This window comes from Mobula birostris, chromosome 20, assembly GCF_030028105.1.
Source record: "Mobula birostris isolate sMobBir1 chromosome 20, sMobBir1.hap1, whole genome shotgun sequence".
NCBI classification, from domain to species: Eukaryota; Metazoa; Chordata; class Chondrichthyes; order Myliobatiformes; family Myliobatidae; genus Mobula; species Mobula birostris.
This window is the reverse complement of record NC_092389.1, coordinates 14,054,305-14,078,678: the sequence shown is the minus strand read 5'-3', so window position 1 is coordinate 14,078,678 and position 24,374 is coordinate 14,054,305. Positions and strand designations below refer to the sequence as shown.

Genomic DNA, 24,374 nt, shown 5'->3' with positions numbered 1-24,374 from the left:
CATATTAATTTGCCTGTTTTTTCTTATTTATTCTTATGTCAAAAAAAAAGATCTGTAACCAGAGGGCAATATTAATTAGTACAATTTTTATGTATTGAACTAAAATAATCTGGATTAGACTCTTTGAAAGAGTGCTGGAGACAGATTCAGTAACATCTTTCAAAGGGAATTCCATATTTGCAGAATTATGGGGAAAGTACAGTGAAGAGAGACTGACTGAATAAGTTTTATCCAAGTTCCAATACATGCACTGCATGGTTTTTCATGGTGTACAATTCTATCATGTCTCTATATGTGCTTTCTCAAAATGTTCATAAAATCCTGAATGGTCACCTCTCTTTCTTTTTCAGTTCAATGCCCTTCCCCATGTGCAAGCTGCAAGCCTATCTGATTCACCAGCATCTCAAAAAAATGAAAATTTCCAACAGAGCTGTGCCTATTACATGCACACAATAAGAGCACAGCCAGAGCTGGTGAACCATAGCCACAGAACAATAATACTTCATCCCATCAAGGTCTTTATAACTCAAGCATGGACCAATCTGCCTCAGGTCATCATCACTGGATAATCGTCTTAATGCAGCGTGGAGGCAATCTTACCATTCAGTCTATGCATCAAATGAAAAAAGTTGTTCCACCATCTTGAGGAAACCCAGAACTGGCAATAAATGCTGACCTTGCCAGTGACAGTTACATCCAAACAAGGATGGTGGATACCACATATTAAAGACTTTTGTAAGAATGTTTCTAGGACAGATCAGCAATTACATGTCTTGTTTTAATACTAGCTAACCAACATATGTTTTTAGAATCTATGTGGATGAGTTCCAAGTTGTTATATTAATTATAGAATATAACCATGATTTTGTTCAAAAAATTTTAAAAAATTGTTCTTTTAATATACCAAACCATCTTGTCACCGAACCTGAAATAGGCGTAACAATTGAACAACAGGTATAAGAAATTTACCATTACTGAACAGAACTTGTGATGATTTCAGAATTAGAAAACAGCAACATTGCTTCTATTTAATCAGTCCCTGGCATCAAATACAACAGTATGCTCTTGCTGGATGGCATTTTAGAGAGCCTGTGTTATTTTTGTCACACTTTCTATATACATAGATCACACCAATGATATTAAAATGCAAGTTGTATATTTAACACTGGGTCACGATGAATGTTCCGATGTTTTTAATTTGAAGTTGCAAATTCCTTGACTAGGGAAGGAAGTGGGTGAAAGAATTTGTCTCACCTCCTACATATTTTGCTGAGCATTGTTCAAAAATGTGAGTTTAGATCAATTCAAATATATGTCCTAATTTTGGCATTAATGCCACTCGAGAAGTGAAGGGAACAACAAATAAATTTACCTGTTGGATTCATGGATCAGGCTGTAAAAATTAATAAAATGAAAATTCACATGAGAACCAGCCGATATATTAAACAGATCTATAATTACACAGTATAAACTTGGTATTCAAAAAGACAAAGTATTAATAGAATTAAAAAACTCATTTCTTGAGTTCCCTGAAATCCAAACCATCCTTGTGCAGAGCATACATGAGGTAACATCTTTCAATGAAATCTCTTCTCACAGAGTGCTATGCTCCCAGTATAACAGTCCCTGTGTGCAGAGCTATTCCATTTAGTTGTTTACATATCCTCCACGCTCCATTTGTATGCTATCTCTTGCACTGCTTTCTTCTCAGCCAGTCTGGCAAACCGCTTCTTTTCAAAACCATTTGACCTAAAAATTAAAAATTATATTTTGAGTTGAAGTAATTTCAAATACTTTATGAGGGCAACTATAGATATGGGACATATTTGTGAAATTGCTTCTCATTCATGCAAACGAAGCTATCAACAGAGAATGGAATGACTTACATATAAGACACAAAGTGCCTCAGTCAAGCAAGGGTTAGATTCAATATACAGCTCTACCTATTATCCAATCAAACTCTCTTGGGCAGGTGTAACACTCATTAGATATAGAGTAGACTCTTTCTACACTCACCTATGAAATGTTGCCCTGCAAAAGATGGATTTAATTTCAATACCAAGCTTAGAATGACTATACATAAAATATCCCAAGGTAATTTGTAACTTTCTGCGGGTGAAAAAACATTTTCTTTGTATCTCCACGTAACTGGAAGTGATGATCAACTGGTGGGGGGGGGGGTACTACAGGGAAATGTCTGCACATATGGCATCCATGGATCAATTTATTTTGTCCTAAACTTGGAGTCTCTTCCTTTTCTTCTTTTATTTTTCCATGTCTTAACAACCAAAAGCCACTCAGACCATCAGGTCTACCCTGCCATTCAATTAGACTGTAGCAAATTCATTCACTCATTTTTTTCTTCATATCCTATGCTACTTCCTTAAGTTCAACTGACCATTAGTTTTAATATTTATGATCGTGGTTAATATTGTTTCAGCAGCAGAAGTTCTTGATCCCATTTACATAACAACTTCTCTGAGTTATCTGAATATCATGGAGTGTAGACATTGGCATATTGTTTAAAAACACATTAATAATTAAAACTAAACCAAACAAAAATTCCGTTAAAGTAGAAACAGTACATAACCTGTCCACTCCATCCCAGCGATATCCAGGGTACAGGTTAAACCTGTTGGGAGGTGGTGCAGGGCCATTGTACCGTGGCTTCTCTACAAGGAGAAAGATAAACAAGTTCAGCCTTTAACCATGGAGTCAGAAAGCTCAGCCGTTCACATTGCTATGGATTACAACATTTAAAATCCCCTCAGTAATGGGACTCCTTCAGTTCAGCAAATTGCTTAAAACTCACCATTTTTATTCTTAACCTCTTTCTTCTTCCTGATTAGCCCAGCCATTGGATCACCGTCACGTTCTCTTTCACGGAGAAGGCGGTCCAGGTCTTCATCATCGATATGTCGAGCAAATGGTTTCTGCATCTCGTAAAGAGCATCCTCTATGTTCTGTTTCTGTTGCTCTTTCTGAGCCACCCTGAGAGAAAGTGCATTAAGAATGAGTAGGGCCAGAAATAGCATGGAGAAGAAAGAGAGAAGAATCTGAGGAAAGGGAAGGCAGAATGTGAGGGAGTGTGCAGGGGTTGAAAGAGGTAAATGTAAAAGATTGGGCTGGAACCAGGGTGAAAGGCAGGGAGACCATTAACAGAGAGGGAAGACCAATATGTACAGATGTAAATGCCATTGAGGGAGTGCAAAGATAAAGCCAGGGCGAAGAAGTATGAAAGGAAAACAAGACAGAGCTTGTAGCTGTGATTGGGAGGGAGATGGAAGGAGGAAAAATGGTGAAAAGGGGAGAGGATTGGGAAGGAAAGGGAATGAGGTAAATTACATGTCAAAGGGGGAAGAAATAAGATTGATAAATGTGGCAAGAGATTGGAATGCAGATTGGTAGAGAGGGAAAATGGACCACAGTGCAAAATAAGTACGAGGTATGTCAATCCATAGTCAAAAGGAATTGCGATAGACTAATTCAGCTGCTATGGAACACTGAATCTGGTGTAACAGTATTACTCAACATTACCAGAGCCTGATGGTTTACTAACGTTCTGTGCTCTCACCCTTTTCCCCACTGGGCATATTTTTCAAGTTTTGCTGCTTTCTCCTCTTCCTTCTTCTTCTGTTCAAGCCGTTCCTGATCCAAGTCCCTCTTTTTCCCTAATTTATCCCGGAACACAGTGACTGCATTTCTGGAGTTATCTTTAAAATAGAAAGAAATAAATGTCAGCATCATATTTTCATTGTGAATTTTTAAAATACCTCACATCTTGACTACTAGCCACAACTCTTACCAAGTTATTGCAACAGAACATCACTTTATCACAGCAGGATTATAAGGTAGGTACATGGCTAGAATGACATGCAGATGGGTTCTTGAGTTAGTGCAGGGTGTTAACAGTTGGGTAAGAGCAATCCATCCACTGCCCCCCCCCCCCACCCCCCATTTGGGGAATGTCACAAAGCACACAAGTTTGGATGGAAAGATGTTATTTCCTTTATCCTAGAGCATACACTAAAGTCAGAAAGAGAACATAGTTTTGGGTCTAAACAAAGAAGGCTGCCCATTATATTTCAAAAAGTGACACACTTTCTCTGGTTATCTCAAGTGTAATGTCAAGACAAAATAAAAATGAGGCTCCTTCCCAAATTTTTCAGATTTTTTAATCCCAGAAGTACAGTTATCATCTGTTGTCTCATTCATTAAAGGAAACATTTCACTGAGAAGTGAACAGGTAGCTGGCACCAAGTGGTTTGTCTACAACTGACTATAATTATTTCGCCAGCCTTTTTCGCTATAGCATTAAGTAGAGGATGTCTTCTAACTAATGCTATAGAAAGGTATCCTTGCTCCAAAAACGTTCTTAAGAAATTTCACTGAGCCTTCCTTTTTATTTTCTTAACAACATTTTTAAACAGATACAGCTGATAATGGATTGCCGAATTGGAGGGCAAATATTTCCCTTTAAAATCCTTGCTAATTTTAAGAGTCTTTTGGAATGTTACAATCCTCCATTAAATTGCTACATATTTTCTCGCCACCATATAATAACTTGTATTATCCGATTGAATTGATGCTTTCTGTGACTTCGAATGAGGTAGACCAGAATACTTATATCTTCCAGAACAAGATGGCACCAGCAATCAACGTGACCAAGGGCGACATCCTTCAGACGGTTCTCGAAACTACTTCTTTCACTTCTCTTAACATCTTTTTCTTTCAAATATGGTTCTGCTATTGTAGGAGTCTGTGATCTACATTTTGGAGTGGTGGGGGGGGGGTTGTTTTCGGGCCGATTGAGCAATCTGGCACTTCGCTGTCTCCGAGGCTTCGAGTGAAGTGTGCAACCTCAAACCAAGAAGTCTGGAGACAGGATGCAAGCCCCGATCGACTCCATTTCTCACCTCACCAATTAAAGCGCCGAGGAAGATTGAAATCATTGAAGCAAGTGGGTGTTCAGCACCATCTACCAGCCTCGCTTGCTGCTGTCAGAGGAAGGTGTCTACATATGACGGTCTCTCTCCCCTTCTCACTTGCTGCTTCTGAAGGAAGGTCCCTGCATTCAAATGGTCTCTCACTTGACGCTGTTGGAGGACAGTGCCAGAGTCTTGGGCAAGATGTTACCAATGCGGTTTGTGGATTGGACTCTGTAGTTCACGTTATGGTGTGTTTCTGGTTGCTCTTTTTTTTGTTGTTAATTTGGGTAATTTTGAATCGGGGTGAATTGGGTTGCCTTGTAGATAATGAATACTGAGCTGAACTGAATATGCCAGGACTCTTTTGGTTTTGTGTTTTATATTCCACGGTTTTTGCGTATTTTTTGCTGCCGTTTGCGCGATTTTTTTTTGCGCATGGGGGAGCGGGGGTTTGATGTTTTTTCTTTGAAAGGGTTCCATGGCTTTCCTTGTTTCACAGCTGTCTGTGGGGAAGACAAATCTCAGGAATGTATACTGCACACATACTTTGATAATAAATGTACTTTGAGTTTTTGACAATGCCTTGTATAAGCATCACAGTTTTCCACTCAATAATTCCATCTTTAATTTTCTTTCAGATTGAATAGTGAAACCATACTTGAGAGTTCTAGAGTAGCGTATAGAATAAAAGCATGACAGAATTAGAAAGTAAAAGATTTTAACAGAAGTGATAGAGGGACTGTAGAGCAAAACGGTGAAAGACAGAAAGCAAGAAACAGGTAATAGAAAAAGCAGGAAAGTAGACAAATTTAGACTCGGCATTGATGCTGGAGTTGCCCTACTCTTAACCTTTAGTGTTATTAAGGCATCACATTAATGATAGTAAAGAGCAAGAGGTTTTTTTGGGTCGGGAGAAAACTGCATTTGCATATTATTGAACCAACAAGTCAGGAAGTTCCGCACACATTCCCTAGTCTATATTGAATAAGCTGGGGCAGGATTGGAGAAGCTCGTCATTCCTGGCTGCATCAGCCAAGGGCTGTGACCCTGATGCTATATACTTAAGAAAATGTGCAGCTACTTAAACAGATTATGTGAAGGATCAGACTCTATGTCGATGCCTTCACAATTGCTGATGCGCTGTTCACATTTATGACAGGAATATAGAGACCTATAGAATCAGCATGTACAGGGAAAAATGTTCCAAAAGAATGGTGTAACACTGCAAGTGTTGGAGTTCCCTCAAGCTGCATCGATACCTGCTAAGTGCTCGGCTGCTCGCTCTCTTTTCCTCCGGTCCTCTTTCTCTTTCCTTAATGTATCTGTCGATACCAGACCAGCCTGACCCCCAGATAGCATCTCATTCCCTCGTGACTGAAACACAAGATTTTGTAAGTCCATCTGTTTTTGTGTTAGTATCTTAAAGACAGCAAGATTAAGAATCCCAGTGCCCAGTTACAACAAATCAATGTGCTTTAAAAAACAATTATTCCTTTTTCCACTCTCCACAATTTAGTTCTCTGATGTAAGTGGCTTGTTTGAGATATTAACAAGTGATTTTCACTTAAACATGAAATTTTGAAAATTTATGTCTACCCTGGCAATATCATAGACTACTGGGATTTCATCTTAAACTCTTCTGGAGTTTCAAGTCTATTGCATAAAATTTCTGGTCCTCTTTCTCTTTCCTTAATGTATCTGTTGAAAGCAGATCAGACAAATTGGTCTATGCTAGTGTTATGTTCAATTCAAGACTCTTCTTATACAACACGCATAGCTCCATTGTTATGTCAGCCACTCCTCTTTTGAGTGATTGACAAGCCTCCCATTAAATAATTAATGGTAACTCTACTCATCACTCCTTGCAGTTGTGAGTGGTACTCTCAAGGCAAAAGTTCATTGTTCTCATTTTCATTTATTAGTAGCAGGTGTCCAACTGATATTTTTCTCCACATCCATCTTGCAAATCAAATGATAAAAATATGGCCCATGGCAACTTGTGTATAGCACCCCATGAAGAACCAACACTGTGCACGACATTATCCAGTCCCACTGCTGAGATTCTAGACAACATGAACAAAGGAGGTGTTTGCTGTGAAGTGCTGAAAAGATGCATGCTGTTGTAGTGGTTGCGGAAGTGGAGGTTTTTGAAAGAGAATGGCTGGAGATGCAATCAGAGAGGAATGAGTATGGTTGAAAGGAAAATGGGGATGTGGGGTTATAGGCAGAGTTGGGCAGAGAAGCATTTGATGGGAAGGGTAGAGTTGATGGTCAGGGAGGTAATTTGGGGGTGGAAAGCTCTCAGTAACAATATAACGTTAAAGAAGGCACCTATTTGGAGGTAGATTTATGAAATTAACTACTTGACAGCAGGCAGGCGAGGCAAAATGAAGATCTTTAGCTACCTCCACCTTCTTAGACAGATGTTTCAATGGAATGGTAGTTTTGCAGAAGCGACGTCAAAAAAGCAACACTACACCCAGTGCCTCCACACGCACATTGTACAAGGGCTACCATAACAATGCAAACCTTGGACATCTGCTGACTTGAAAATGGCCAGAACGTGAGCATACTTGTTATAACTCTTCCAATAATACAAAAGACTTCATTAAGTTCAAACATGTCTTCATCTTTCTCGAAAAAAAATCATAGCTCCTTCTTTCAAAAATCATTTACCAGTTTTCCTGAAATTACAGAGGATCCAACTTTTAATCAATACATTAATGAGTGAAACCTAAATGTAGGGGGCATGATAAGGACGCTTATGGACAATTTAAGGTTGGTCATGCATTTGACAGTGAGGAGGGAAGCTTTAGACTGCAGTAATGTCTGGAGGGACTAGTCAGTTAAAAACAGCAAAAAAAAATCCGGAGGGCTGAGAGGCAATGCATTCGTGGATGTGCAAAAATGGAAAATACAATAAATGGGAGGATTTTGAGCACCATGGAGAAGGATAAACGATCTTAGGTATAACATAGTAAGGGAAGTCAATAAGTATGATAAGAAAAAATGCAACAGACAATTTTCGTTGCTATTTAAGGCATACAATACAAGGTCACAGTGGTTATACTGAAACTGTTTACATTGTTCTATTGAAATCAGCCAGAGTACTATATATAGTTCTGGTCACTGGATTACAAGAAATAAGTAATTACACAAAAGGTAATTACATCAATGAGGATGTCAAAACTGGAAAATTGTAGCAAGAAGAAAGATTGAGTCAGCTTGAGTTGTTTTCTTTGAGACAGGAAGCTGAGGAGAGACATAATCAAGATGTTCAAGATTATATTGGTACTTTAGACAAAGTACCAATCTTCCACAACAGAGATCTACAATAAGGAACAACTGATTTTAAAATAAATGGTAGAGTGATTAGAGAGTAGATAAGGGAACAAACCTTTACCCAGAAGTTGGAAAGGATCTGGAACTTATTGTTTGAATGGGTAGTAAAAGCAGAAACCCTAATTTCAATAATTTTAAAGAGGATTTGTACTTGAATATCTAGACCTATGGACATAAATCTGGAAGGTAGGATTAGGCTGCAATAAAAAGCTAAATGATCACCTTCCCCTTGAGACATAGGGGATGGAGACAACCCACATAAAGCCTAAAGCAGTAATTTCCAAACAACTCTGGTTGGTGATACTAAAATATTTTGATGTCCTGACCTATTACTAATCCAACGAAGTTAAGGACTGCCCTTTCCACACCACCCATAAACATGATTTTAAGCAGAACAAACTAGTAAGTAGCAAAATGACAAGTAAATAGGACTGAGCTAGAAGACCCATAGCACTTAAGGATGACATATCCTTACATGATGATATAGAGCACCCAGTTGCTGCAGTGAACTTTACCCAAGAATACAAGAAAAAAAGAGCAAGAGCAGGCCCAACTTCTACTCAGGTCTGGCCCACCATACAATATAATTGTGGGTGAACTGATCTCGGGTTCAAATTTTACATTCCTATCCTTTATAAAACAAAAATATGTTGATTGTGGTCTTAAATATAGTCAATGATATGGCCTCCACAGCTTTATGTGGATAGGGAATTTCAAACATTTACAACCCTGAGAGAAGAAATTCCTCCTCATCTCTCTGAAATAGAAGACTCCTTATTCCAAATCTATGCCTTCTAATTCTAGAGAAACATCCTTTTTAGTATTGACCCTATTAAATCCCTTCATGATTTTGGCTCAATAAGGTTAACTCTCATTCATCTAAATATTGATAAGTGTTGATCCGATCTTTTCAACTTTTCCTTGTCAAGCAAATCTCTCTCAAGAATCAACATAGTGAACCTTCCCTGAACTGACACCAATGCACCTATGTTGATCCTTAACTCCCCCCAACATTGTACCTGGGGAGAAAACTGTAAGGGGAAAGGTATTGAGGAAATTTCACTGTCAGACCTTGTCAATGAGCTTCTCGAGTAGACATGATCTAGATCACAAAAGCAAGTGACTGGAATCTGTAGTCAGTAGACCCAATATAGAGAACATCAATTACAAAAACAAAGGGTGAATGGGGCGGAGGGGGACAGCATGGATGGGGATGATTTGATAAAGCTTCCAACCTTGACCCGTCTTGCCATCCATACTCCTAATTCAATTAGCTTCACATGTCAACATCAACGTGACCTATAAGGAAATGCTTCGGAAGGAAAACAAAGCTAATTCAATTTTATCTCCTTAAAGAAGTTATTTCCCAAATCTATAATGCACATTTAATCATCCAAAAGTGCTCCACAACAGCAAATAAAGTTGAAAGGATTTCACATGGGAATGTCAACATTGACAAAGCCTGCAGCTTCTAAATTGAATAGCAGTATTCCACGCCTACCTACGAAGCCTCAGCCCTCGGGCTCTTACTAAATCATACCAGTACTGCACCACCTGGCCCTACCTTTCTGCTGGGACTTGAGTCTCGACTGACAACCTGCCCCTTCGAGGAAGTGTGCTTATGGGTAGGTCGCCTCTGCTGAGTGGGTGACATATCCAAGCTTTCTGAGCTGGGCCTGTTGTTTGAGGTTTGAATTCCCAGCTTCTTCCTCCGTGGTGGTGACAAGTCTGAATCCGAAGAATGCTGACCTCCCTTTCGTTGGGGTGAAGGATCAGAATTGGAATCTTGAAGTCTCTGTGGAGATCCTCTTGCTCTTCGGTCCTTATGTTTCACTGGGGACAGGGCTAGGTAAGAAAGGTTTCAACAGTGAAATATCAGCAATTTTAATTTAAAAAACTGAAACAAAAGTAAGCACAAACTAGCAACAATTAGAACTGAGCTTCAGCCACAAATAAGAGGGGTCAGGTTGTTAGTTAACTATCATGACAAGCTTACATACAACTTGTATTATACAAACCCCATTTCCAGAAAAGTTGGGATATTTTCCAAAATGCAATAAAAACAAAAATCTGTGATATGTTAATTCACGTGAACCTTTATTTAACTGACAAAAGTACAAAGAAAAGATTTTCAATAGTTTTACTGACCAACTTAATTGTATTTTGTAAACATACACAAATTTAGAATTTGATAGCTGCAACACACTCAACAAAAGTTGGGACAGAGGCATGTGAACCATTGTGTTACATCACCTTTCTTTTTAATAACACTTTTTAATCGTTTTGAAACTGAAGATACTAATTGTAGTAGATTTGCAATTGGAAATTTTGTCCATCCTTGCTTGATATAAGACTTCAGTTGCTCAACAGTCCGTGGTCTCCATTGTCTGATTCTCCTCTTCATGATGCGCCATACATTTTCAATAGGAGATAGATCTGGACTGGCAGCAGAATGTTGTAGCCCGTGCAGAATGTGGTCTGGCATTGTTCTGCTGAAATAAGCATGGATGTCCCGGGAAGAGACGTCGCCTTGACGGCAACATATGTCTCTCTAAAATCCTAATGTACGCCTCAGAGTCAATGGTACCTTCACATACATGCAACTCACCCATGCCGTGGGCACTGATGCACCCCCATACCATCACAGATGCTGGCTTTTGCACCTTTTGCTGATAACAATCTGGATGGTCGTTTTCATCTTTGGCACGGAGAACTCCACGCCCGTTTTTTTCCGAAAACTAGCTGAAATGTGGACTCATCTGACCACAGCACACGGTTCCACAGTCTTTCGGTCCATCTGAGATGAGCTCGGGCCCAGAGCACTCGCCAGCGTTTCTGCATAGAGTTGATGTATGGCTTCCTCCTTGCATTATAGAGTTTCAAGTTGCATTTCTGGATGCAGCGACGGACTGTGTTGAGTGACAATGGTTTTCCGAAGTACTCCCGAGCCCAGGTGGCTATAATTGTCACAGTAGCATGACGGTTTCTTAGGCAGTGCCGCCCGAGGGCTCGAAGATCACACGCATTCAACAGTGGTTTCTGACCTTGCCCTTTACGCACTGAGGTGTCTCTGAATTCTCTGAATCTTTTCACAATATTATGTACTGTAGATGTTGAAAGACCCAAATTCTCTGCAATCTTGCGTTGAGAAATGTTCCTTTTGAACTGACTAACAATTCTCTCATGAATTTTGGCACAAAGGGGTGAGCCACGACCCATCCTTGCTTGCAAAGACTGAGCCTTTGATGGACGCTACTTTTATACCCAGTCATGATACCTCACCTGCTACCAATTAGCCTGCTTAATGTGGAGTCTTCCAAACCGGCGTTACTTGAATATTCTGTGCACTTTTCAATCTTATTTTAACTCTCTCCCAACTTTTGTTGAGTGTGTTGCAGCCATCAAATTCTACATTTGTGTATATTTACAAAATACAATTAAGTTGGTCAGTAAAACTATTGAAAATCTTTTCTTTGTACTTTTGTCAGTTAAATAAAGGTTCACGTGAATTAACATATCACAGATTTTTGTTTTTATTGCATTTTGGAAAATATCCCAACTTTTCTTTAAATAGGGTTTGTACTTAGCCTTCTTATAATTATTTGTTGGAACTGTGTAGTAAGTGCGTTATCCTGCATCTAACCTAAACTGTACCTATCCTGCCATTGCTGGAGATGACAGCAAATGCTAAAGTGGGAAATAGGTTGCAGCATTCTCAATTCGATTCCCCATCTCCTATTTCCTCTGGGCATTATACTTTAGAAAAGAATTCCAGGCCTCAGACAGAGTGCAGTCAAGATTTTATGGCACAAATGGTGATAGGTGTAAGGTGTATGGAGGATAACTAGTGTTGCTCTGCTTAGTCCCAAGAAAGTTAAGGGAACGTTGGTTCAAAGTTGTGACTACTTTCAGACAGTAAAAAAGAAAAGTTGACTTCAGTGGCAATAAAGAAATGGATTATTTTTATGCTACTAGTAGCTAGAACCTGGATTGCATTACCTGAAAGGATAGAACACAAAAGAATAGAAACTTGTAAGTTTGATAAATTCTTAAATTAAAAATTAGTAAATTTGCAAAACTCTTCAAGAAAGCAGGGAACCTAATTGAAAAGATTTTTCGATGAGACGCCACTATCCTGATGTGTAAAGAATCCTTTATGTTCCTAACTGTGAATTAACATTCAGTCTTCATAAACAATTTTTGTAAGGACAGAGGATCTTGATTGGCCTTCACCAGGCTACCTTTGTGCACCAGTTCACCTGCTTGTGTTTCCATGGAACCACCACATCTATCTCAAGATGGAAACTGACCAAAATCAGAACAATTTCTAGACATGAGAGATCTGAGGAATCATACTGTTTTCTAAAAGCAGGTGATAAGTTATGGAAATTATACCTACTCTTTCCATACGACAAGGTAGTAGATCGGACTGAACTTTCCATGTTTTCCATCTTTTTCTTCCGAGGAGGTGAAAGGTCAGAATCGTGGCATTCCCTCCGAGGAGGTGAGAGGTCAGGAGAATCGTGGCGTCCCCGCCGAGGTGGTGAGAGGTCGGGAGAATCGTGGCGTCCCCTCCGAGGAGGTGAGAGGTCAGGAGAGTCATGGCGTCCCCTCCAAGGTGGTGAGAGGTCGGGAGAATCATGACGTCCCCTCCGAGGAGGTGAGAGGTCGGGAGAATCGTGGCGTCCCCTCCGAGGAGGTGAGAGGTCGGGAGAATCGTGGCGTCCCCTCCGAGGTGAGAGGTCGGGAGAATCGTGGCGTCCCCTCTGAGGAGGTGAGAGGTTGGGAGAGTCGTGGCGTCCCCTCCGAGGAGGTGAGAGGTCGGGAGAATCGTGGCGTCCCCTCCAAGGAGGTGAGAGGTCGGGAGAATCGTGGCGTCCCCTCCGAGGTGAGAGGTCGGGAGAATCGTGGCGTCCCCTCTGAGGAGGTGAGAGGTCGGGAGAATCGTGGCGTCCCCTCCGAGGAGCCAAGAGGTCGGGAGAATCGTGGCGTCCCCTCCGAGGAGCCAAGAGGTCGGGAGAATCGTGGCGTCCCCTCCGAGGGGGTGAGAGGTCGGGAGAATCCTGGCGTCCCCTCCGAGGTGAAAGATCGGGAGAATCGTGGCGTCCCCTCCGAGGAGGTGAAAAGTCAGGACAATCATGGCGTCCCTTTCGAGGAGGTGAACGGTCAGGAGAATCACGGCGCCTGCTCCAAACAGGTGAGTCATCTGTAGAATCATGGCGTTGCCTTGTGGTAGCTGAACAAACAGCGTCAACATTTTTCTTACTAAGTTGAGAGCCACGATCCATCCTTTTTCCTGTTACAGAATCAAAACCTAATATTGAACTGAAAATAAAAACAAATCATACGTTAACATATTGAAAGTAAAACTTCTTTTTCCGATAAGAAGATATCAGTACTTTGACTTAACTATTTTAATTGTCTACACACGTTCCATTAGAACCAGTCAACAAAGCAAATGACAAGATATGAAGGCAGTGTGACTACATCCACTACACAGCAGGTGCTAAGTTTGCCTCTGCTTCACCAATCTTAGGTCCCAGGTAAACATTCGCTCTCCAAACCATTTAAAAATTCGCTCTCCTCCTTTAAAAATATTTTAAAGCCTACCTCTTTCACTGAGGATTTAGTCACCTACCCTGATCATTTCTTTCCAATGTTTGTCCAATAAAACTTCTACAAAGCAGCTTGGGTTGTGTGGTGTTGTGAAAAATGTAAGCTGTTATGCTGATAGAACCCAAACATTTGGCTAATCAATCTGAGCCCAAAGAAGGGCAGAGAATAAAGAGCAGAATCGGTAGTTGACAAGTCAATACTAATTGAATTACACTAGACCTGCAGCAAAGAAAAACGCCATCTGATCTATAATAGTTATCCATCTTGTCTTCTCTTGTTAACCTACTGCTACAGCACATTCTTCTATTTACTCTTCCCAAGTGTGCACATTGAGCTTACCCTGAATCTACCTCATTTACCTCATGTGGACAATGACTTTTTGAAATTCTTTGAATACAGTAGCATCTTGTCTTTCAGACTTTTAGTCATGGATTTCCTCTTCCAGAGAGAGAATTTTTCTTATAGCTATGATATTAAATGCCCTAAAGACCAGAGGTTTCCTCAAAGGGATAATTCTTAAGACTACAGTCTCTTCACCCTGCAGTGTCTGTCAATTGAAACTTACCTGTCAGTATGTGTTTGTAAAAACTGGTCTGAGTCTTGGGAGTCTGCATTTTCATCTAAGAGAAAACACAAGAGTGTAAATGGCTTTTTATACCAGGAGACCATCTTGCGCTTACTTAACATTTCTTTTTAGTGGAATCATATCACTAAGGATAAAGCTTAGCTAAAAGTTTCTTTTTTTGTTTATTCTCTTGACCTGCGCGCAAGAAAATGAATAGAACCCACCTGGCAATTTGAACAGATACGACACTGAATCTACATTCAGCTTCACCTAAAGATGAATGAATAATGAAGTCCTCAAACAAAATGATGGGCAGTACAATAGTTGTCCAGCTCCAGTGATCCAGGTTTGATCCTGAGCTCCAGTGCTGTCTGTGTGAAGTTTACATTCTCCCTGTGACTGCATAGGATTCTCCCAGGTACTCTGATTTACTCATACTTCCTAAGGACCTACTGGCTGATGGATTAATTTGCCTCTGTAAACTATCCCTAGTGTAGTGGGGGTGGCAGAATCTTAGAGGTGGTTAGTTAATGAGAATAGTCACAAGGAAAATAAGTGGGAGAATGGGTTTGCTGTGTTGGCTAGCGTGGACCTGATGGACCAAAAGGCTTCCCTCTTATATCCTACGGAAATATGGAATATGCTTCTGGAAGCAGAACTGCACATAACAGACACATAAAGATTCTTAGCTGCAGTTCTCAGACCATGCTGTGGTATTTGATCATCGTGTCAGTTCTGTAACTCATTCTGCATGGAGCCCTCGACCTTACTAAGAGCCAGTGCCTGATGGCTTTTGATGCTGTATATTCATCAGTCTGGTATGTCAGAAGAGTGACTGGAGGGTAATTATCAGCATTTTTCAGATGGGGAAACCAGCCAGTTGGATAGACAACATGTGCTATTAACCAACAGAACGGCTAACAGAGCACTGAAAGTCACATTGCAGATTTGTGATAATGTGATATTAAGCTCGAATCCCATCAAGCCAGTTTGAAAAGGGAAGTGACTAAGTAGCAATAGATCACTGAAAAAAAAACTAGTTCATGAATGTCTTTCATGACACAGCAGTTGCCATCAAACCAGGTCTGTTTCTAATCTTGGTCCCACAATATCATGATTAAGTCATAGAGCACTATAGCACAGAAACAGGCCTTGCGGCCATCTAGTCCATGCTGAAATATAATTCTACCTAGTCCCAATGACCTGCACCTGGATCATGTACTTATGTAAATCCATGTACTTATCCAAACTTCTCATTGGCTCTCAATGATTCTTTGAAATTGCTCAGAAAGCTATTCATTTCAAGGCTAGGTAACCAGGACTGGGCAACAGATGCTGGCCACGACGGTGACATCTACATTTCAACAAAGAATTTAAAAACGTCACTACTGCTTTCAACAGGACTTCAAAATCTACCATGAAACTGATACACAATCATTTTGAAAAGCTTACATCATGATTTTACCACATACCTCCTAAAATTTTCCATTTATTGCTTGAACGAAATTCTTCCATTCGTTGAATGACTACCGGTCTCTCATCAATGATTTCTGCAACCTGAAAAAGCAGGTTTCAGATGAACATGAAGTACAATAATAACATAAGCTGTCATTCATACAGTGTCCAGAGAGTGGTGCGGACAGCCCAGTGCATCTGTAGGAGTGAACTTCCCACTATTCAGGACTTTTACAAAGACAGGTGTGTAAAAAGGACCCGAAGGATCGTTGGGGACCCAAATCACCCCAACCACAGACTGCTCCAGCTGTTACCATCCGGGAAACAGTAACACAGTATAAAAGCCAGGACCAACAGGCTCCGGGACAGCTTCATCCACCAGACTGATTAATTCATGCTGACACAACTGTATTTCTATGTTATATTGACCAGCCTGTTGTACATACTATCTATTATAAATTACTATAAATTGCACATTGCATTTAGATGGAGGGGTAACCTAAAGATTTTTACTCCTCATGTATATAAAGGATGTAAGTAATAGAGTCAATTCAATTCAAAACACCTCACCGCAACACCACTAAAAGGTCTGGCGTTGGACATACGTTTGGAAGAGTGGTTGTTAGAAGGATATATTTTAGGATTGGTCAAATGGATGCAATACATTTTTCAATCCAATAGTTCCGGCACCATTCAGTCAATTGCCATCTTGTACTAATTAAAAATATTGAACAGATTTTAGCAGCAGTCTATAACAGTGAGTCATACAGCTACCATGCTATAAAGCATCAAGTAAGCCTCACTGCAGAAAGTGAATTTAGGACTAAGGTTAACTGCCTATTACATACCACAGGAGCTTCATCTTCCTCGCCAGACTCCACCTCCAATGCCTTCTCCTTTGCAAGGCTCTTCCAAGTCACATCATCATCCACAATCCGCATTCTGTATCATAACACCAAGTAAAGATTTTCAACTTATTGTCAGCTAACATCAGACTCAAATAGTACAAGTGTTCAGCAAACTCAATGTTTAAATGGCAAAATAAAAATAAAAAACTGCCATCACCATAGCAACAAAGCAACCATAGAGTACAAAGCAAAAAAATCACACTAAACCTAAGTAAAGCACTGTTCTAGTGGGCTTTAACACTAGACACTATACTTTAGTGAGGATGCAATGAACTTGCAAAAGGCAAAGTGGAGACTGTACAGTATCAAAGACTAAGCTCTTCAGTTAGGTGAGAGACTCAAGGGGCCAAGGCTGCCTTAAGATAGATTTGTGGTATTTAAAGTCACAAAGGATTTTAATAACTTCTTAGTTACTGCTTCCAGTTTCAGAAAAAAAAACAATCAACAAAAGAGACAGAATTAGTAACTAGGTAAAGATGGGAAGTTAAATATGTTTATTCAGAAAGGCTATATATCATGTCAAATAAAATTTCCTGAAAGACCTGGGGACACAGATTCAATTACAAAGTAACACCACAAAATACTGGAAGTAGCATCTATGGAGAGGAATAAAGAACAGAATTTTCAGGTCAAGAAAAGGGTCTCAGCCTTTTGGAAGGAAAAATGAAAGAGCAGGTTATTATTTAAATAGTAAAAGATTGCAGCGTGCTGCTGTACAGAGGGACTTGGGAGTGTTTGTGTATGAATCGCAGAGGGTTGGTTTACAGGTACAGCAGGCTATCAAGAAGGCAAATGGAATGTTGGCCTTCATTGCTGGAGGGATTGAATTTAACAGCAGGGAGGTTACGCTGCAACTGTACAGGGTACTGGTGATGTCGCATCTGGAGTACTGTGTGCAGTTCTGGTCTCCTTACTTGAGGAAGGATATACTGGCTTTGGAGGCGGTGCAGAAGAGGTTCACCAGGTTGATTCCAGAGATAAGGGGATTAGACTGAGGAGAGATTGAGTCACCTGGGACTGTACTCGCTGGAATTCAGAAGAATGAGAGGAGATCTTATAGAAACATATAAAATTATGACAGGGATAGATAAGACAGAGGCAGGAAAGTTGTTTCTACTGATAGGAGACTAGAACTAGAGGACATAGCCTCAGGATTCAGGGGGAATAGATTTAGGACAGAGACTGCTTTTACCAGAGGATGGTGAATCTGTTGAATCCTCTGCCCAATGAAGCAGTGGAGGCTACCTCAGTAAATAGATTTAAGACAAGATTAGATATATTTTTGCATAGTGGGGGAATTAAGGATTATGGGAAAAAGGCAGATAGGTGATGAGTCCATGGCCAGATCAGCCATGATCTTATTGAATGGGGGAGCAGGGTCAACAGGCTAGATGGCCTACTCCTGCTCCTATTTCTTATGTTCTTAAATTCTATGTGCATTATGTGCTCTGGATTTCTGGCATCTGCCGAATCTCATGTTTATAATTCAATTAGGATTTTGGATTTGAATAAATACTCAAGCATTATTTATTCCTGCCTGAAAATAGAAGAAAATATCTTCTGGAAGATATATATTTAACTTGTCAATAGTGTGCAAAATTGACCAAAATTTCACCCCCAATATAGTATGAGAGGTAACAGGACTTTATTTTAAGCAATTTTAATAATAAAAATATAAGAGGAAAATTTCTTTCTTTTCACAAAGTTTGTTCAAGAACATGACTTGTGTTCTTTGTTTTCTCCACAATTTAACTGAAGTTTTAGTAGAGTACAATTTTTCAAGGCGTTGATAAACCCAGAGCTCTTCACTGTAAAAATGCAACTCTTCAGTACAAAATAATAACATAGGGCTACTTATGCAATGGGTTAGAGTGCATGGCCTTATAAAGAATAAACTGGATGTACAGCATACAATAAAGGGAGCAACATGTGTAGACCAATTGTGATAGGAGATTTTTTTTACATTACAAAAGGTGGTGATCAAAGCAAATCTAGATGGTTAACAAAGAGCAAATGTAAATGAAATCGTTGAAATCTGAATGAAATGATCATCTACTTCTTTGTGGGCTGTGTGCTTGCCAAGAAATTCTGGAAAAGGATACAAGGGTTCTTATCAAGGTTTCTCACCAGTAACTGTGTGACAGAGAACTAAGGGATGCATACCAAGAAAACGTCAACTAGTACTGAAAGATAATCAACTGTGTGAAAGGTGTACTTTGGTCAGCCCAAATCTCATTATTCTTCTTGTACAAGATGTCAGCAAGCAAGAGCTGCTGGTGGCACAATCCAGGTTGCAGGAATGCATGCTGAGGAACACAGAAGCTCGACACAACCAATGCGAAGGCTTTGTGGGAAAGCACTAAAGTCCTTCCTGACACCACTGGATACTGAGGGGCTGAGTACTATCTATTTGCTTCTCAAATACTTGATAGGCATATTGTTCAAAGAGGCCACGCACCTGCCATTGGTTCTTTCTAAACAGAATAAATTGGTTTGACAGCACAATTAATTTTAAAAAGACATATTGATTGTACGGTATTTCCTGTATATACTTTGAGAAAAATAGTTTATTTCTAAAAATAAACTAAAACGGTACACGGGGGCAAATTCTGGGATGAATTGGGTCCTCTTTTTAAGAGTGGAGGTGTATACCAATAGACTGATGGCATAGAGGTTAGAGATAGTGAAGAGTTAAAAGCTGAAACGCAAGAGACTGCAGATGCTGGAATCTTCTCCGTTTTTCAACACGAAAAATGCTGAGAAACTCAGAGCAAATAAAAAATCTGGAGGAACTAAGAGTCGAACAGCATCTGTAAGAGGAATAGGGAGTGGATTGAAGGGTCTATAACGAAAGGTGAACTGTCAGTTTCTCTGCATAGATGCTGACTGACCGACTAAGTTGTGAAGAGCTGGCGATGCTGTGCCTTCGCCGGGCCCGACCATAGGCCACTCCTGGCACCCAGGCGAGCGGACACCGGTAAGCTTCATGACTTCTTACCCTCCGCCTTTGATCTTCACTTTTCGCTTTTTCCGCCCGGCTGGAAGGTCCCGGTCTCGGCGCTTCCCGGAGTCTGAGCTACTAAGGTACCGCTTCAAGTATTCCTCTTTGCTGAGGCCCGCCATCGCAATCCCTACCAACACCGCGCCTGTCACCAAGCAACAGGGGCGTCATGACGTAACGCCGCTCCATTCAAGCGCGCGACAGTCGTCAAACTGAGCGGCAAATCATAAAAGATGCTGGAAATCCAAAGCAGCACACACAACATGCTGAATGAACTCAGCAGGCGAGACAGTAACTATGGAAGTGAATAAACAGTCGAGTTTCGAGCTGAGACCCTTCATCAGGACTGGAAAGGAAGGAGCGGAAACCAGAATGAGGTGGTGGGGAGAGGAGAAAGAGTACAAGCTGGCAGTGGCAGGTGATAGCTGGGATCAGGTGAGTGAAAAGGTATGACCCGACGCATATTTGGGGACCGCTTTGTCGAGCATCTTCGCTCTGTCCGACGCGAAAGTAAGGTGGATCTACCGGTGGCCACCCATTTCAATTCGAATTCCTACTCTGATATGTCAGTCCATGGCCTCCTCTACTGCCATGATGAGGCCAAACTCAGGTTGGAGGAGCAACAACTCACAGTCGGCGGGGTAACCTCCAACCCGACGGCATGAACACCACTTTCTCTCCTCCTCCTCTCTTTTTCCATTCCCCATTCTGGTTACAATCTCACCCCTTCTCCTTACCGGACCATCACCTCCCTCCAGTTCTCCTCCTTTCCATTCTTCCATAGTCCACTGTCCTCTCCTATTAGATTCCTCCTCCTTCAGTTCTTTACCTCTTCCACCTATCCCTTCTCAGTTTCTTACTCAGGTTTGAAAGAAGTGAAACCTTCTACAGAGAAAAGTGACACAAAAACTGTAGATGTTGGGATCTAGAGCAAAATATTGCTGGAGAAGCTCAGCTGTCAGGCAGCATCTGTGGAGGGAAATGCACCAACTGCATTTCAGGTTGAGGCCCTTCATATGGACTGAAACATCAGGGGAAATAGCCAGTATAAAAGAGGTGAGAAGGGGTAAAGCAAAAGCTGTCAAGATGATAACTGGAGCCAACAACAGGCCACATATTATAGGAAAGAATAGAACTAGGGGACATTGCCTCAAGATTCGGAGGAGAAGATTTAGGATGGAGATGAGGAGAAACTGCTTTTCCCAGAGAGTAGTGAATCTGTGGAATTCTCTGCCCAGGGAAGCAGTTGAGGCTTCTTCACTAAATATATTTAAGATACAGTTAGATAGGTTTTTACATAGTAAGGGAATTAAGGGTTATGGAGTAAAGGCAGGTAGATGGAGCTGAGTTACAGACAGATCAGCCATGATCTTATTGAATGGCAAGGCAGGCTCGATGGGCCGGATGGCCTACTCCTGCTCCTATTTCTTGTGTTCTTAAGAAAGTGCAGCACCATTTCTCTGTCCCCTTCCGTTTGCATCTGCCCACCACACCTCCTTCATTTGGTTCCACGTGTGGAAATGTACTTGTGTTAACAAAATGGCAAAATGGAACCTATGTTGTACCAGAGTAGTTTGCTAATAGTGTTTGTGTAACATTATGTCGATGGACCTTGAGTATACGACAAACTACAGAAAGATAAACAGATGCATTACTGGAAGAGAATGCCAAGTACACTGCTTGAACATGCAAACAGAATACACTCTGACCATGAACATTTGTGTATAAAGGACTATTTTATAAAGGATTTGTGTATTCTGTCTGTTTTTCGAAGCCATCACTAGCTCTTGTACAGTCCTAGTTTTCCCTTGCAGCAAGTAAAATATAAGCACTTATGATTGATCCATGCAGAGTCCTGACGTAGGGTCTCGGCCTGAAACATCGACTGTACCTCTTCCTAGAGATGCTGCCTGGCCTGCTGCGTTCACCAGCACTTTTATGTGTGTTGCTTGAATTTCCAGCATCTGCAGAATTCCTGTTGTCAGAGTTAATTGTTGCTTGTTATAAGACATAGCAAAAAAGTGCTCAACCAATTCACCTTCCAGTCTGTCCTGATTTCCACTCTTCCCGTCTCACTTGTCTATTTCCATAGATGCTGCCTGGCCTGCTGCGCATTCCCAGCAGTTAGTATTTTGCTACAGGAGGGTTTATTGAGACATGTGGCACATATCTGTACATTGCAATGGAGTTATAATGCAAAGATTTTACTCCCTCACATTGTGGGATGAATGTAAGATTTAAATAATCTTTAGAATTTAAATAAATTCTAAATTCTGTAAGTTATCATGAAATGAAAAACTTTTGTACCCGGTTTGATCTCTTGCCTCCTCCTGTAGATCAGATGGTTATGAAGAATGGGAGATGGTAGAGACTACATACTAGAATAAAGCTGGTTTCAATGAACAATGAGAGAAAAAATGAAATATCAAAGCAAACTAAGCAATAATATAAAAGAGGACACCAAAAGTTTTTTCAGATATCCACTCTCACCTCTTTATACTGTGTATATCAGATCATGGAAAATGATGCTGGAGAGGTAGTAATGGAGGACAAAGAAATGGCAAACAAGTTTAATAAGTATTTTGTGTCAGCCTTCATTGTGAAAGATATCAGCAGTATGCCAGAAATTCAAGACTGTCAGGGAAGAACATCTCTTAAGGAGAAGGTGCTTGGGAAGCTGAAAGGTCTGAAGGTAGATAAGTTACCTGGGCCAGATGGACTACACCCCAGGGTTCTGAAAGAGATAGCTAAAGAGATTGTGGAGGCACTAGTAATTAATCTTTCAAGAATCACTAGATTCTAGAATGGTTCTGGACGACAGGAAAATTGTAAATGCCACCCCACTGTTTAAGGGAGGGAGGCAAAACGAAGGAAATTATAGGCCAGTTAGCTGGACTTCAATGGCTGGGAAGATGTTAAGTCCATTAAGAATGAGGTTTTGGGATACTTGGAGGTGCATGATGAAAATGGGCAAAGTCAGCGTGGTTTCCTTTTGGGGAAATCTTGCCTGACAAATCTGTTGGAATTCTTTGAGGAAATAACAGGCGGGATAGACTAAGGAATCAGTGGATGTTGTTTACTTGGATTATCAGAAGCCCTTTAAAAAGGTGCCACACATGAGGCTGTTTGACAGGAGCCCATGGTATTACAGGAAAGGTACTAACACAGATAGAAGATTGGCTGATTGACAGAGGCAAAAATTGAGAATAAACAAGGCCTTTTCTGGTTGGCTGCCAGTGACCTGCAGGAGCTGGTGTCGGGAGCGTCTGTTTACATGTTCAAAGTACACATGTCACTATATACAACCATGAGATTCATTTTCTTGTGGGCATACTCAATAAATCCATTAACCATAATAGAATCAATGAAACACTGCACCAAGTGGGTGTATAACCAGTGTGCAAAAGACAACCAACTGTGCAAATATAAAAAGAAAGAAATAATAAACAAATATCAAGAACTTGAGGTGGAGTGCTTGAAAGTGAGTCTATAGATTGTTAGAACATTTCAGTGATGGGATAAGTGAAGTTATTCTCTTTGGTTCAGAAGCAAAATAGTTCAGTGGCAATAACTTTCTGAACCTAGTGGTACAAGTCCTGAAGCTCCTGTACCATGTTCCTGACAGCAGCAGTGAGAAGATAGCATGAGCTAGGTGTTGGGGTCCCTAATGATGGATGCTACTTTCCTGCAACAGCACTCTGTGTAGATGTGCTCAATGACGGGGGGGACTTTACCGTGATGGACTGGGACATATCCATTACTTTTTATAGGATTTTCCATTCAAGAGCATTGGTGTTTCCATACTAGGCTGTGATGCAGCCAGTCAATATACTCTCCACTACACATCTATAGAAGTTTGTCACAGTTTTAGATGTCATGCTGAACCTTCACAAACTCCTAAGGAAATAGAGGTGCTGCTGCTTCGTAAATGCAGTTATGTGCTAGGCCCAGGACAGGTCATCCAAGCTAATGAGGAATTTAAAGTTACTGACCCTCTCCACCTCTGATAAGGACTGGCTCATGGACTTCTTGTTTCCTCCTCCTGAAGTCAATAATCAGCTTCTTGGTCTTGCTGACATTGAGTAAGAGGTTGTTATTGTGGCACCACTCAGCCAGATTTTCAGTCTCTCTCCTATATGCTCTCCGTCACACATCCATAGAAGCTTGTCGAAGTTTTAGATGTCACACCGAATCTTTGCAAACTCTCAAATAGTGATGTTGCCGTGCTTGCTTTGTAATTGCACTTGTGTACTGGCCCAATACAGGTCCTCTGAAATGATAACATCAAGGAATTTAAAATTGCTGACCTTATCCCTCTGTCATTGATTTGGATGATGGAATTGATGGTTTTGTAGCCAAGTTTGTGGATGATACAAAAATAGGTGGAGGGGCAGGTAGTTTTGAAGCTGGGAATCTACAAAGGGACATAGCCAGATTAGGAGAATGGGCAAAGAAGTGGCAGATGGAATTCAGTATTGGGAAGTGTATGGTCATGCAGTTTGGTAGAAAGAATAAAGGTGTAGACTATTTTTCTAAATGGGGAGAAAATTCAGAAATCA

General features: G+C 40.7%; 3 protein-coding genes across 10 annotated transcripts in view; 2 read left to right on the top strand and 1 right to left on the bottom strand.

Moving 5' to 3' along the window:
- Positions 1-1,446, top strand: part of LOC140185057 (uncharacterized) — a 25,947-nt gene extending 24,501 nt beyond the window's left edge. For all 6 annotated transcript variants that reach the window (XM_072238282.1, XM_072238283.1, XM_072238284.1 and 3 more), the window contains one exon: positions 351-1,446. In XM_072238282.1, coding sequence (XP_072094383.1) covers positions 351-456 — 106 coding nt within the window. In that variant the 3' untranslated portion in view covers positions 457-1,446. The remainder of the gene's footprint in view (positions 1-350) is intronic.
- Positions 862-24,374, bottom strand: bud13 (BUD13 homolog). Of its 2 annotated transcripts, none has more exons than XM_072238276.1 (11): positions 19,813-19,990; positions 16,755-16,848; positions 15,924-16,008; positions 14,452-14,506; positions 12,670-13,595; positions 9,835-10,115; positions 6,188-6,302; positions 3,575-3,713; positions 2,813-2,991; positions 2,591-2,672; positions 862-1,749 (listed from the first exon to the last, which is right to left on the bottom strand). In XM_072238276.1, exons 1-11 carry the CDS (start codon positions 19,935-19,937, stop codon positions 1,656-1,658), a joined length of 2,175 nt encoding a protein of 724 aa, XP_072094377.1. In that variant the 5' UTR covers positions 19,938-19,990; the 3' UTR covers positions 862-1,655. The 2 variants fall into 2 exon arrangements, with proteins under 2 accessions (XP_072094377.1, XP_072094378.1); XM_072238277.1 differs by lacking the exon at positions 19,813-19,990 and adding an exon at positions 23,808-24,374 and having other exon boundaries at positions 863-1,749.
- The window catches only part of LOC140185058 (uncharacterized), a 33,885-nt gene continuing 29,544 nt past the window's right edge, over positions 20,034-24,374 (top strand). Inside the window, exon 1 of one of the 2 annotated variants that reach the window (XM_072238287.1) lies at positions 20,034-20,250. The gene's annotated coding sequence lies outside the window, so the exon portion shown is untranslated. Of the gene's footprint in view, positions 20,263-24,374 lie in introns of both variants that reach the window. The other variant, XM_072238288.1, reaches the window with a different exon arrangement.

Coding starts and splice junctions, on each gene's coding strand:
- bud13 (XM_072238276.1), bottom strand. CDS start 19,937: ATGGCGGGCCTCAGCAAAGAGGAATACTTGAAGCGGTACCTTAGTAGC. Junction 16,009..16,754: donor AGGAAGATGAAGCTCCTGTG/GTATGTAATAGG, acceptor CTGCTTTTTCAG/GTTGCAGAAATCATTGATGA. Junction 14,507..15,923: donor TAAATGGAAAATTTTAGGAG/GTATGTGGTAAA, acceptor GTTTTCTCTTAG/ATGAAAATGCAGACTCCCAA.